At 41.4% G+C, this 15,858-nt stretch overlaps 1 protein-coding gene across 1 annotated transcript in view; it reads right to left on the reverse strand.

Moving 5' to 3' along the window:
- The window catches only part of LOC122795967 (rho-related BTB domain-containing protein 2-like), a 1,395,721-nt gene that overhangs the window by 102,863 nt on the left and 1,277,000 nt on the right, over positions 1-15,858 (reverse strand). Inside the window, exon 7 of the mRNA XM_044064449.1 lies at positions 7,227-7,377. Coding sequence (XP_043920384.1) covers positions 7,227-7,377 — 151 coding nt within the window. The remainder of the gene's footprint in view (positions 1-7,226; positions 7,378-15,858) is intronic.

A 15,858-nucleotide genomic window follows, 5' to 3' on the forward strand; every position in this document is an offset into this window, starting at 1 on the left:
TTCAAAGTTTTGTTGTAACATGACTGTCACCCCTTTTCACTCCTTCAGGATTTCAGAAGGTGCTAAACAATGTTTGTTTTAGAAACAAGTTATTCCCATTTGGATGCAACTGCTATGTACAGCTAAAAAAAAAAAATAACAGAAAATGTCCCCAGTACCCAATATCCATGCTGTGTCTAGTAGCTACTCTCTAACCCCACCACACTTACTCCATTTTTGCTGGGGTTGCTCATGGATCCTGAGGATGTCTTGGGGGCTCGGCTTGTCTGTGATTCCATCCAGGAAGGCTTTTTTTAATCACTCCCTTTCGCACTCTATCCCGCTCATTGATTATGTCTGAGGGCAACTCACTGCTTTTCAACATGCCTCCCCCTTAGGAAGCGTATCAACAAGCATGCTCCCACCTTGAATGGGCAGGTCCATCTCTTCTGTGCCTCTCCATCAGTCACATGAGCCACTGAATGAACCCAGGTTGGCTGGGTTGTAGTCAGGACTTTACTCCTCTATGCTACAAAGTGGCTCATATGCACTTAACCTTTACCTGCTGAAGTTTACTATAGTGATGGTAAAAGGACCATCTCTTGGATGAATAATTCCTACTGCACTCTGAGATAGGGGATGAAACAATTACTTAGCAGACTGTATAGTTTTCCTGTTTTCCTCTACGTTCTTGAATATTTCTCGAGTGGGGGGGGGGGTTCTAAAAAGCATATTCTTGTGCAAACTGGAATCAGCACACAGACATTCTCTGGCAGGAGATGTATTTTCAGCTAGGCATGTCTCTTAAGTGACCCCATAGCAGTAGCCTTGGATCTTACTTCCATGGCATCACAGTCACACTTAATGGCGGATTTACCCCATCAGAGCAATAACTTGGGTTAATTCCAAGAACTTTGTCCTCTGAGAACTATGGGATATTTTTTCTTGCTTCCTCCTTGATATTCTAACATATCACTGCGACAGTTAACAGTTCTGAAGGCCAGAGCTGCTGCCATAGAGACATTCTTTCCAAAGCAGTTTAAGATTCTACTATCCTAGTCAGTGGGAAGCCTGTTACAAACAGTAGCTAGATACTTTCTCAGGATTCAGAGATACCACTGCTGGATCTGCAGTGGGGTTCTCCATTAGATATTTGCAGTGGGGCTCTCCATTAGATATTTGCAGGAATCGCAGACTCTGTAGAGCTGGTCTAGCTGTCTAGAAGCAAGGGTCTGGTAATCCAGTTGTAGGGATAGCACTAGAAAAGCATTCTACAGGACATGAAAACTGGAAGAATGGTGACATGCTTCAGGACATCTAATCTCAGATGGTCTTTGAGAACACTTCCTGTCCTGGGGTTTTGGCTTGTCTGTGATTCCATCCAGGAAGGTTTTCTTTTTTGAGGTGGTGGTGCTGCGGTAGCGTTGTCGCCTCACAATAAGACGCTGTCCGGTTCGATTCTCAGCTAGAGCGTCTTCTGCGTGGTGACATGTGTGAATGGGCGTACCTTCGTTGAAGGTTGTGCATCAGGCCTGGCAAGCTGGTATGTAAAAATCAACTGCCAATCATTAGCGGACCGGAGTTCCACTGTGGCGACCCCTAACCGGGAAAAGCCGAAAGACACAAACAAACAAACTTTTGCTTCCAATTTGAAGTCATCCTTTACTCTCTACAAGCTATCACCAAATGAGATGTACTATGGTACTATGATAGGTGCAGACACACAATGTCCTTGACATCAGTATTATAGCATACAGACAAAGACACCTAGGAAGTGTAAGCTAAGTGTTCTCCTCCTCCTCCTCTGAATCTGAGAAGCCCTGCTCTCTTGAGGAGGAATGCTCCTTTTTCTTCTTCTGAAGTGGGAGCCTAACATTGATGATGGGTTTGGTTTGGACTGCAAGCTTTGTATAAAGGCCATGAAGTACTTAACCAGCTTATAAAAGTCCTGTGTGGAAACCTGGAAGGGGGGGTGGGTGTCTCACCTACTGCCTGTGAGGCACACAAACGCAGGGAGCTTGTACAGCCAGATACTTGAGACATGGATGTCTGGGTCCTTGATTTAAAGGGGATGACAAAATCTGAGGCTTGGACATAAGAAGAAAGAACAAACTGTTCTCTCCATTAGTAATTACAAAACAGGCACTGAACTTAGGCCCCCCACTGTGAGGCATCCAGACCAAACTGCAGAGGTAATAGCTTCGATGGATGAGCTGTGCACCACCAGCAAGGCAGCCACCAGAGGGGCATTCCCAGAGGTATCAGCGTAAAGGCAATGAGGGTGGGGCTGTAAAATCACTTCTTCAGCTACGAATCCCTCAAGATCTATGGGGGCTGAAACATAATCCCCTGTCCCCCCCCATTGTTCATTTTCTAAGGCGATCTTCCCAGTTATTTCTTCTTCTTGGATGGGACATCTGAGATTTTCAACTGATAAGCACTTGATGAAATGGATGTCTGCCAGGACAAAACCTCAAAGCCTTTTCTTGTCTAAACAATTCTGAACAACTTGTTTCATTCACCAGACAACCTTTATATCAACAGGTAATAACAAAGTGACTGGGACCCAAGCAAAATACACACACAGCCTGGTAAATCTGTATGAGATATCTACATACCACAAGCACACTTATTACTCTTTCCTGGATGGACCTACCATAAAAGTATGCTGGGCATCAGTCCTTAACCCACAAGCACTCAGGTCACTCCACAATAAGTACAAATATGACACTGTCATTGTCCATGCTGGTGTGAATGACCTGAGACGTACCTCCCTGGACTACATGAAAAGAGACATGGAGGAGCTCTCCGATCTTGTATCCCAGGCAGGTATGACCCTAACCCTGAGTAGCATTCTGCCATCACCCAGAATGATACCACAGTACAAGGACAAAATGATTGACTTCAACAATTGGCTAAGCTTCTGGTGTCATTCTAAGGGGATCCAGTATCTGTCTGCCTGGGACGACATGATCGACAGTCCACGATGCTTTGCCAGGGATGGCCTGCACCTGTCGCACTTAGGATTCCGGATACTGGCTAAAACTCTTGCCTCCCCTATAGTGTCTTTTTTAGGCAAGGTTCAAATGACAAATTCACCACCGTAACCGGTACAAGCAAGCAAAATCTGAGGGTAATGCTACTCAATGCTAGAAGTCTAAACCTCAAAATGCACTCACTCGAGGCACTCCTTAAAATGGACAACATTGACATCTGTGCAGTGACAGAGACCTGGTTCAAAGCACCAGAGAGCACCCCTGCATTACCAGGCTTCAATTCATACCACACCTTTCGGCCACCTAACCCAGAAAGAAGCACTAAAGGCGGAGGCGTGTCCATATTCATTAAGGATATCCACACTTCCAGGCTAGTTGCACAGCATAATGCATCCGAGATTATCCAAGTGCAACTAACTCTGGGCAAGACCGCAATCTAAACTGTAGCTTTCTACAGACCCCCCACCATGCCCCAGGATTCACACTACTCATTTCTTGATACACTGGACAGTATTAGGGTACAACCCAACACTCTAATAATGGGTAATTTCAACTACCCCACCATTAACTGTGAAAACTACTCATGTACCAACTCTTTTGCTCAACGTTTTCTAGAATTCATAAATTCCAACGCCTTGGATCAACTTATTCACACCCCCACCAGGGGCAGCAATATCCTAGACCTGGTCATCACCAACATGGGAAACCAGTGTTCCACACCAGAGGTCAGTTCCTCATTGGTCAGATCCGACCACAAGCTAATCAGCCTAGATATCCACATCCCACCCCCAGCCCCAATTAGGGAAACCATCGTAAAAAACTTCTCAAAAGCCAACTTCACACTTCTTAAGACAGAAGTGGCAAACTTCATGACACCCATGCAGACGGACAATAGAGGTATGACTGCCGAATCCTACACAAATGCACTTTATAAGCACTTACACGAGTGCATGGATCATGCTATCCCTAACAGAACCAAGATGTTATCCTCCAAAAAAAAAGGAAGCCAATCTGGTGGTCCTCTGCCATAAACAAACTCCACAACAGAAGAAAGAAACTGTTGCAAAAAAAAGTAAAATCCTATGACTGGAGGAACTCCCTGGTCAACCTCAGTAAGAAGTTGAGATCCCTCATAAAATCCTCCAAAGCTAGTTACGAAAACAAAATTGCCACTGACTCTAAAGACAACCACAAAGCATTCTATAGCTGTGTCAAGAATCTAAATGGGAACACTCAGATCTGCTCCGAGTTACAGCATAATGGCACTAAATATACAGAACCAACTGATATTGCCAACATCCTAGCAGATAGGTTCAGTGCTAACTTTACCCCCCTCTCACCCCCTAGAGGGCCCATCTCTATACCGGAAGAATGCAAAGTTCCTATAATCAAGGCTGCACAGGTAAAAAACACACTCTCCAAAGCCAAGAACACAGCATCCATGGGACCTGACAATATCCCAGGCTGCGTTCTACACGAACTACAGAATGAACTGGCACCCTACCAAAGTACCATGTTCAATCATAGCCTCACCTCAGGCTTTGTACCCACTGAGTGGTGCACAGCGACAGTTATCCCACTCCACAAAGGGGGAGCCACGACGGACCCTGGGAACTACCGCCCCATTAGCCTGACGAGCCTGGTCTGCAAGGCCATGGAACGTATCATCATGGAACTCATAAACAAAGACATTGGTAATCTCCAAACTCTGGACCCTACTCAGTTTGGATTTGTAAAAGGCAGATCATGTCTCCTAAACCTGATTGACTTCTTTGAAGCAGTCACCAAAGCCATAGATGATGGTAAAATGGTTCACACAGCTTATCTAGATCTCGCCAAGGCTTTCAACACCACCCCCCACTCTGGAATTATAGATAAGCTCACTAAACTAGGTATAAATCCCTATGTCACAAGATGGGTTGCCAACTGACTCATGGACAGAACCCCCACTGTGAAAGTAGCGGATTCCAAATCCGACATCAGACCAGTGACAAGTGGAGTACCACAGGGTTCAGTCCTGGGTCCTCTCCTGTTTGGTACCTACTTCTCTGAAGTGCAGGCCAACACAGAAGGTCTTTGACTGACAAAGTTTGCAGATGACTGCAAACTAGGAGCCATAATCGAAACTCCTAACGATGTGGACAAACTACAAAAGGGCCTCACTGAGACAGATTCCCGGTGTCAAAGCCATGGCCTGAAGCTCAATGCCAAAAAGTGTATTGTCATCCCCTTTGGTAAAAACTCTGTACCCATGAACTACCACATAGCTGGAAGTCTACTTAATGCCAAAAATGTGATAAGAGACCTTGGGACACAGGTGGACAGTAGTCTCTCCTTTGATAATCACATCACCACAGTGGTCAGGAAATCCTTCTACGTGGCTCATCTCATCACAAAAGGATTCTCATCCAGAAAAAAGAGGTCATTGTTCCCCTCTACTCATCACTCATTAGACCCATTATAGAGTACAACGCCCCTTTTGGTATGTACCTCACAAGACATCTACAACAACTGGAAAGACCACAGAAATACCTCACAAAGAGGATTACTGGCCTCAAACAGATGCCCTATGCAGACCGTCTCAAAAAACTACAGCTTTACTCCATCGCATATCGCCTACTCAGTGGCAATCTCTGTCTAACATACAAAGCTATGTCAAACCCAGAGCTGTTGGACATGCTCCACTTAAAGAAATCCCAATCCCTCCGAGCTACACGCTCTAGGGACCTTAACCTTGTCAACACAATAAACAGAACATGCTGGAGGGATAGATTCCTGCCCCAGACACTTCCCATACTCTGGAACAGACTACCTATCTATGTCAAACAGAGCTCCTCATTAGCACTCCAAGAAAAATCTTGATGATTGGATGGGAAATGGGAAATTCACCCCGGGGATCACTTCTGTGGCTCTGCTCAACAGGGGCATAGGAAAATTATTTTCTTGGGTGGCAAAAGCTAGGGTACATTTTTTGGCTAGGCTTGTATGGGCCCTAGGGCCGATAGCCTAGTACCTACCTATGAACCTATGAACTATACACAACTACAAGGGAAGAAAAAAAAAGAGTTTTACCAAATGGATACTTATCTTCCAGCTCTGGAAAAATAAGCTGAAACATCATACTGACAATGCAATTTCATGTGCGATACAAAATGTGATTCGTCAAAAAAGAAATAAAAACAGTGTGCAAATGTCACTCATATTGATAATGTCCTGATGCATCAAAGAAGCAAACATCTGCCAGGCTGAGAGCATGCAAAGCTTTGAAAGTTGGGCCTCCTAATGCTAAGTTCCCAAAGGGTGATAGCTACAGCAACAGTGATCCATATGATGAACATCAAGAAAAAACACACACATGGACAAAAAGGAGTCACCATTACAAAAAGTCTCAAATATCAGTAACATGGACAAAAAGAAGGCAGTCTTACAGAAAGTCTCAAACATCACTAACAAAACACCTCACAAAGCAAACCAAGATGAGAAGGCTAGTACTGAGGAACTAGGCTAGGTTCCTATTCCTACAGACAACTATCACTTTCAAGGGTACCTTTTACGGAGCAGGAGGAATGGCAGTGACAGATACTTAGGCCAATCTTTTCTTCCCACCGTAGAACACATAGGAAAAGACTACCCCTCAGCTCAATTTCCTGAAAATTTGAAAACATCAAGTTGACAGAACAGGTTTTTGCTGGAGGACAGAGTCAGGGTAATGTTCTGAGGACACTAAAGCATGGCCAACGTTAAAGCACAGCCAGATGTACAGTCCTAGGCCCTGTCTCTGAATCCATTAGGTTATACCACTATGCCTCTTGCCTGGTAGTCTCTCAGTGGGTCCTCAACCTGGTACTTAAGTTGGTTGGTGGATTTTACAGATTCTATTAAAGCCAGTGAGTAAAGGGAAAGGAAGTAAATCTTTGTGTTTCAAATATCTTCTTACAGAATTAAGTATATGACAGTGGCACCACTTAATGATACTGTACTATGGCTGGAGACAAAACAGTCAATGTCTGCAGCCTTGGATCCATTCTTCAAAGACAGATTGACTCGTATATATATATTTGATGGAGGTTGCTGTGGTCAGTGGAACTGAACTGGCATTTGACGTTGCTAAAAAGCATTATTACTGTAGTTCAAGTGAGTGACAGACTTCTAGGGATGTTCAATGAATAGTAATGAGTAATAAACTTTAGCAACACCTTTTACAATGTCTCTTCCCAACTGGTAACCTAAAAAGCTAATCAAATCACTCACCTGTGAGGGCAACAAGTCGAGGTAAACATAACTGATTTGCCAAGATAAGAAGCTGCATAGTGTCTAGATCACATTTAGGTGCAAAGTGGCCAGTGTACAGGTACTCAAGGACAACACGCAGGCAGGACAGGCGAGCATTAGGAAGATAGACCTAGAGAAGAAAAAAACATAAAGACATTAAATATATTACCTAAACACATTTAGCACTAACTGCTGTCTTACACATACCAGCCCTGCCCCTCTAGTTGATTCATTACTTTTCCAACCAACAGTACATACCTGTATTCTGGTAGCACAAACCTGACATTAAACCCAATATATCATGAAAATAAGCATTACAACCACCTCTTATACTACACAAATGTGCAAACATTTCTGCTTTCAAAATACTTGGCCTTACAAGCTTTGTGCTAACTAATAAGACAGGCTTAGTGTCCTCAGCAATGTTATTGCCTGCATAACAGTCAGTGATATGTTAGCCACTACTAATTGCTGTGCAAGAAATCTGTAGCCAAATAATGTTATCTATTATGTTTCTTTCTTTTTTTCTTGTCATTATTTACATAATACGTTTTCTAGCTGCATATAGTATCTGCTTGCTAATTAATAAAACCCACAAATCATTATTTTTCTTCCAGATTTACCTGTTATATAGGAGTCTTTCTTCCCAATTTCATATGAAAACAGGTCTTGCCCAGGAGGGCTAAGAAAGCTAACAAAATATAAATAAATATTCAATATTTACAGACTAGAATAATTTTACATTTTACAGTTTTGTCTCATCATCATCATACTAATTTTTTATACCACTTGACCTTGTCAGGTGTGTGGTGTTAGTGATCCAATCCAGTTAACTGTGTGGAATTTTCAGTTAAGCTGAAAAATGTAATCCCCCTAATGTATCCTGTGTGTGCCCCGGAACATCTTTCCAAGGGGTTATGCTTTGAACAGGGAGGCACCCAGATGGTACTGTCTCAAGGTGCCTAAACCATCTCAATGAAATCCTCTTACAATGAAGAAGTGCTATCTATACTGCTTTACCTAAGATTAAATACACACAAAAAATATCCATTATTGCCATACAATTTCCTCCAGGAAATAATATATCTGACAATATTTTGAACAAAACAAAATAAAACAGAAAAAAATATTAGGCAATCTCAACATGAACTGGCAAAAGCTCATATCAAACTTCTCAACTACTAGCATTAACATCCGTGGCTTCACACAAATGACCTTTCCCACATACAAAAGTAAAAATGCTGGTTCCACTCTGGACTGAAATATGGTCTCTGATCATACTAAATATATTTCTTCTGGAATCATATCAGACTTTCTCAGTGGCCATCACTCAACATTAGCCTTTATAGTACCCACCATACCAAAGAGCTTCCACATATAATTACCAGCAATCTTTCTAATTTCAACTCTGAAACCTTCTTACCCACCTCAAGATACTTGATTGGTCTATTCTGAAAACCATTTCACTGGACAAGGCAGTACAGAAATTCAACACTACATTCTTGAGCATCCCAAATACCTATGCATCACTTAAGACAGAAAAAGAGTAAAGACAGAGTGTGCTCCCTGGCTTTCCTACAATACTAAAAGCCTTGTGTACAACAGAGACAAAGCCTGGAAATAATGGCAAAAAATGTACAGTATCCACAAAATTTACAGCACTTCAAAAAACTCCACAACCTCACAAAGAAAAGTTAAATCTGTGAGAGGAAACAATTTATTATTTATTTATTTACCGGAGTGGTCTGACTGGGTCTACAGAACCCGTTTTCAGCAGAGGCGCGGGGAGAAAAGCTCCATATACAGTACAATACAAATACAGTATAATCCAATACAATAAAGATTACATTAGAAATACTACACAAAAATAAGTTGAAAGAACAAACTGCTACAAGATGTTGCAATACATTACTACACATCTAAACAGCTCTATACAGTTAAAACATTACAGACGATAATAGTCACTCTCAGCATACATGATGTAGAAATAGCAGCCAGAAAGTTAGTGATGCAGACATATAGCGAGAGAGAGTTAAGCAGAACAGAAGCAATAAAGCCTGAGTAGCAGCTTAAGGATATGGTGTAGAAGCAGAGGAGGAGTTAGAAGAGCTTTAGGATCTTGCCGTCTGTGAAGGATTGAAATGTGAGAGAAGAGGAAGACCTGAGCATTAGGCAGGCTTTATGCAGGAGCAGAGCCATGTATTTTTGAGATGATTTTTTAAAAGAGGCTTTGAAATGGATTAGGCCAGGTATAAACCTGGTAGATAAAGGTAGTGAATTCCAATGTATAGAGACAGAGTATGAATACAGAGAGTGACCAGGCTTTCTTGTAGGTTTTGAGATAACCAAGACATTTTTGTCTTCTGAACCTAGAGATCTATTTGGTGTGTAAGGTGCCACTAGATTGGCTAGAGCAGGCAGGCAGTAGGCTTGAAAATAAGGTTGTGCAAGGTGGATAGCTGAATAAAGGCAAGTTGGTTGGGTAGTTCAAGCCAGTTTAATTCTAGGAGTGGTTTACAGTGGTGTGTGATATTTAGAGTTTGAGGCAAACTTTGTTGTAGCACTGTTCCAACTTGCTTAGGGTATAATTTTGTTCCAACTTGCTTAGGGTAGAATTTTGTAAGTTAGTTAAGATAGGGGTACCATACAGAAGAGAGGGAAGTAAAAATTTTTTTGCAAGGGTAGTTTTGGTTGCTGCAGTAAAAAAAATGTTTATTTTTATATAAGAGTCCCAGTTTTTGATGATTTTTCTTTATATTTTGATGTATATGGGGTGAAATTAAAGTTTATTGTCAATTATAACACCTAGAAGTTTGGTTTCTTGCACTATTTCTAAGGCAGTGTTGTCAGATGCAAGAATGTTGAAATGATCACTGACAAGGGAGGTGTTTTTGGGATGAAAGAGTACTAGTTTTGTCTTCTTTGGATTAAGAAAGAGTTGGGTATTTCTTAGCCAGGATTCGAATGCTGTAAAGGACTGTTGAGTTTTTGAGAGTAGTTCTGGTAGTGATTGAGCAGTGCAGATTATGTTGGAATCATCAGCATACTGAATGAGTATCCCAGGGTGAGAGGCAGTGTGAAGGTTGTGAAAATGTTGAAGAGTAAGGGTCCTAGGATGGAGCCTTGGGGGACTCCAGTAGGGTTGTGAAGAAAGGATGAGAGTTTGTTGGACCATTTCACTGCTTGTTTATGATCCTTGAGGTAGCTCTGAAACAATTTTACTGTGTTATGTGAGAAGCCTACGTTAAACAGTGTCTTCAAAAGTAAGGGGTGAGACACTGTGTCAAAGGCCTTGGAGAAATCAAGGAATACTGAAGCTGTATAGCATCCTGCATCTCTGGCCTTGTTCACGGTGTCAGTAAAAGATAATAGGGCTGTAGCTGTGTTGTGCCTAGGTTGGAAGCCATGTTGGGTTTTGGTTAAAAGATTGTTTTGCAATAGATATTGCATTACCTGCTGATGGATACCTCTCTTGAGAATTTTGGATATGGGTGACAGGATGGACATAGGACGGAAATTTGATGGACAAAAGAGTTGCCTCCTTTGTGGATGGGGGTGATGTGAGATTGTTTCCATATGGTAGGTACTTCTGATTCAGATAAAAACCTATTTATAAGGATACTGATCGGGTAGGCAACTGAGTTAGCAGCCAGTTTGTATGGGGGGGGGGGGGGGGGTTGTCAGCTGAAGTAGAGCAGGGTTTTAGTTTTTGTAACAGTTTCTTAATGGTGTCAGTGGGTATGGGCTGAAATGAGAATGGGGTTTGTATGATATTTTTTTGAGTATGGTGGCTAGTAATGACAGGGTTAGAAGTAGTTGATGGCCTGGGGTCAGTGTTTGAATAGGTTGAAGGGTGGGGGGGTCCAGCATTAGGGGTGTTAGTTAGTAGGTCTGAAATTGATTTTATGAAATGTTTGTTAAAGTTTTTGGCTATTTGTGATAGAGGGGTATCAGGTGATAGGGTGTGCTCTCCATTTCTTCCAGGGTTAAGTAGAGAAGATATGGAGTGCCAAAATTTACTGGGGTTCTCGTCCTCCATCAATGAAATATTAAACCCAGGAAAAAGTAATATCCCAAACTCATTCCCCAACATCTCTCCTTTTTAAAACTGTATGGGCTGCTGTCAGTGCCTGTGTATTAGGCACTTTACTTAAACAGTTACTATAAAACTAACTGGAGTGAGGTGTACAGTGGAAAAACTGCAGATGGAATGTGGACAGTTTTGAAAAAGAAATTGTTTGAGTGCAAAAAGTAAAAAAAAGTTTAACATCAGGATCTAAGCACGCAGCATCAGGGGGTTATATTTCCATAAGAACAAGATATCTGATTAAGGTGAGAGACAAAAAGTACAAGAAATGGGAGAGAGGTTGAACTACAACTTTGAAAACTGAAATAAGCTGGACAAACAGATTAAGCACAGTGTTAGACAAGTCAAGAACAATTTGAAGAAAATTTATATAAAGATATTGAGCATAATAGGAAACTTGTTTACAGATGCATAAGATGTGGAAGGAGTAAAGATGCACAAATTGATAAACTGTGTGCAGATTCTAAAATTTATTCTCAGACACAACAGATTATAGATATATTTACAAAATCTTACGCAAAACAGTTTGGCTCCACAAAAGGGGTGGTAAGTTATCCTAGTGACATCCAGGTAACCCCAAATACTGGAATCAAATTAGATTATATTGAAAAAGAACTGTGCAAACTGCATCCAAACAAAGTGCAGGGAGGAGACGGAATAAGTAACAATGACCTGACAACACTTCAGCAAGAACTTACGGTACCATTATATCTATTATTCACTAGGTCATATAAATATGGGGCGATTCCTCAAGATTGGAGACATGCACTTACTAAACCTGTCTTTAAGGGAAAGGGGAGTAGGACAAACCCAGAATCATACAGACCCTTAAGTCCACTTTCATGCTGTGGAAAAATAATGGAGAGGGTAATACTGGATAAGTTATTGTCAGAACTGGATAGGTTGGGACTTGAAACCATATATCAGCATGCCTATGTGGGAAATAGATCTATTACCAGCTGTAACAATGTTCTATAACAATACAATAACAGCTAAGAATGAAAAATTGTGCTGTGATGTGATTTATATAGATTTAACTTCAGCATTTGACAGGGTCATACACAAAACACTGATCGATAAATTAGTACAACTAGGTATCAATATACTGTTAATAAGCTGGATAGCTGCATGACTTACAAATAGGACATGGTAAGTATCACACACCAACTGGACAGGTGAAATCCTTGGTTACAGTCAAGGTGTCCCACAGGGCTCTGTACTAGGCCCTTACTTGTTTAGATTGTATCTTTCAGACCTTACTTTTTCATCTGAGGTGTTCGACAGTCTATATACCTAAAATTGGGTATACTGATTACAAGTGTCACAGATAATGCGTGCTTGCAAAATAATTTGACTAAATTGACCATTTGGGCACAGGAGCATAACATGTTGATAAAATACATGAAAAACTAAGCATATGAGATTTGGGAGACAAACTGAAAGGTGAATATTTAATACAGCACGCAATGATTGAAACTGTAGACTCATTTAAGGACCTGGGTATATGGGTAGATTCAGTTTCGAGTTTTTCTAATCATATCAACCAGTTGGTTAATGATAGTTACAGTACTATAGGTTGCATAAAAATATTTATAAAGTCTAGGAAATCAAACATAATGAAGTCATTGTTTGTTAGTTACATTAGACCTAAACTTGAGTATGGAATAACAATATGGAAAACCTATAGGAAAACAAGCATGAATAAACTGGAAAGAATGCAGCAGAAATATACTAAGGGCATCCATGGATGTGAAAATCTAAGTTATTATGAAAGACTAAAATATCTGAACTTGTACAGTGTCTCTTACAGATATTTAGGGACAACTACCTCTGGGAATGTTTGGGGTTATCAAAAAATACTAGAGAATTATCAGATAACCTATGTAGAATATTCTATAGGAATGAGAAGTGTACTAACTGGTTCTCTGACAGAGAGTCTGATGCTTGGAACACACTACCAAATACATTAAGTAAGTACTAGTTTAGATATTTTTAAGAACAGCCTGAACATTTATTATCGGAACAAGTCTTTTGGTATATTGGCAAACTAGAAGGGCATTAATGCCCATGCTTGAAACATTTGTATGTATATAAGTATGTATGTATGTACTGTATGTGTGAACACACTTAGTGTCATCCCATCACCTCCTTAAAGCCTTCCCTTTGATCAGCAGACTGCACATAGTGCAGCCCCTCCAGCAGACAGATTACTGGTGTTACAGCACCTGACTTGTTATTATGCAGCCCTGTACTTGGCAAGAATGACAGCATACCAGAATTCATGCCTCAATAGTATGTTCTTCCCTGGTGAGATCAGATCATCGGTCTGTCTCATTCGAAGTTTCTATCCCACCCAATCCCTCCCCAGCCATAAACAAGCTAAAACACTTCTCAAAAGCTGACTACAACCTCCTAAGGGAGGGCATCAGCAGCTTCACACCACCGCCTCCCTCAGATGATGCAGACAACTATGCTGAAAATTACACCAGTGCAGTATACAAGCACCTGTACAACTGCCTGGACTCAGCCTTATCCAACAGAACTAAAGTCTGCTCCTCAAGGAAACACAAACCTGTTTGGTGGCTATCCTCTATCAACAGGCTTTACAACAAAAGGAAAAACTGTTGTCCAAGGGTAAAAAGGAACAAATTCCAAATCGGAAAATTTCCCTCCTCCGCTTCAACAAGCAAATTAGATCACTAGTGAAAACCTCCAAAGCGAATTATGAGTTTAAACTAGCCTCCAAAACAAAGAGAAGTAAGTCCTTCTTCAGTTACCTTAAGAACCTCCATGGCAAAGCCTAAGTTTGTTCCGAGCAAGTACTTAATGGTACTACTTACACTGATCCTGCTGACTTAGCCAACCTGCTAGATGATAGGTTCAGCACAAACTTCACCCCCTTATCACCCCCCAAAAGGCCCAGTCGATATCCCCGATACTTGTCCCACACCTCACATCTCCGTAGATCATGTTAAAGGCCCTATCCACAGCAAAGAACACAGCCTCCATGGGACCTGACAGTATCCCAGGCTGTATTCTGCACCATCTCCAGCAAGAACTAACTTTGCCATTGAGCACCCACAGCCAAATTATAGGCTTCATTCCAGCAGAGTGGAGAACCGCCACTGTCATCCCATTGCACAAAGGTGGCGCCACTACTGACCTGGGAAACTATTGCTCCATTAGCTTGACAAGTCTGATTTGTAAAGCCATGGACGTATTATTATGGATCTCATAAACAAGGACATAGGCAACCTCCAAGCATTTGACCCCACTCAATTCGGATTCGTCAGGTGAATATCTTGCCTATTGAACCTGGTTGACTTCTTTGAGACTGTCATCAAAGCCCTGGATGAGGGAAAGTCAATACATACAGCTCACCTTGACCTAGCCAAGGCCTTTGACACAATCCCCTACTCGGGCATCATCGAAAAGCTAACACAATTTGGTGTTAATCCCTATCTAGTCAGATGGGTGGCCAACTGGCTCATAGATGGGACCCACAAAGTCAAAAGCAGCACTGCTACTTCCGACAGCAGACCTGTTACTAGTGGAACCCCTCATCAAAGACAAAGGCAAGGTGGCGTTACAAATACAATGTACCTTCAAAGCATTACAATGACACTTCAAAGTGATAATAAAATTATAATCTAAAATACAGCAACATGGTGTGAAACATGACTGAATGTGCACTTTAGTGGGACAATGGCTCACCTATGGAGGTGAGAGTGCAAGAGACACTCACTTTTTCCACAAATGAAGACGGCAATTTAATCTGCTATAGGGACACATCACAGTAGAAAAAGCCTTATTATTCACATAAATAACATAATTCGTTAAAACTTTTCTACCATACTGTCATCACCAGCATGTTTTAAATTTCCCATTTTATTTTACATTTCTCTCTCTCTCTCATAAGTTCATAGGAAATGACTAGACTAACAGCTCAAGAGCCCTTACAGGTCTAGCCAGTTTTACCCAGATTTTACCCAATTTCTATCCTAGGGGGAAAGATAAGGGTTAGCAAGAGAGATTTTGACAATTTTTACAGACTGCCTCTGTCCATAAGAGACACAGGTGCCACCCCAGGAGTGAATTTGCAATTCTTCAACCTTTGGTCCAGATTGTGCTTGAAGATAGTTAGTGAAGGGTTCTGCTACAAGTGAATAGGAAGCTTATTCTAGAGGAGAGGCAATCTCTGAGACACATATCTGTCTCTCCATAATGATCTATTCATGTCAGAGAGCAGGTTTATATCTTTGGAGAGGGTAGCCCTCATGCAATTAATTTTGCAAATATTTCCATCTGGGCTAGGTCAGATACTGCCTTGTAGTTCAGGCACAGATCACCAACTGGTAGGAAACTGAATACACTGATACAGCTTTTAACAGTTCCACATATGACTTGTTGGTTATCCCCTGTATTTTTGGTGAGAAACCCCTGAGAACACTCCAGCTGTTGCAGGTACCTGGCGAGGTACAGGCAAAAGGGTGCACTGTACTTGATTATTGGTCTGATGAGGGT

Source organism: Protopterus annectens, chromosome 2.part2 (genome assembly GCF_019279795.1).
Source record: "Protopterus annectens isolate FY-2018-M chromosome 2.part2, PAN1.0, whole genome shotgun sequence".
NCBI classification, from domain to species: domain Eukaryota; kingdom Metazoa; phylum Chordata; order Ceratodontiformes; family Protopteridae; genus Protopterus; species Protopterus annectens.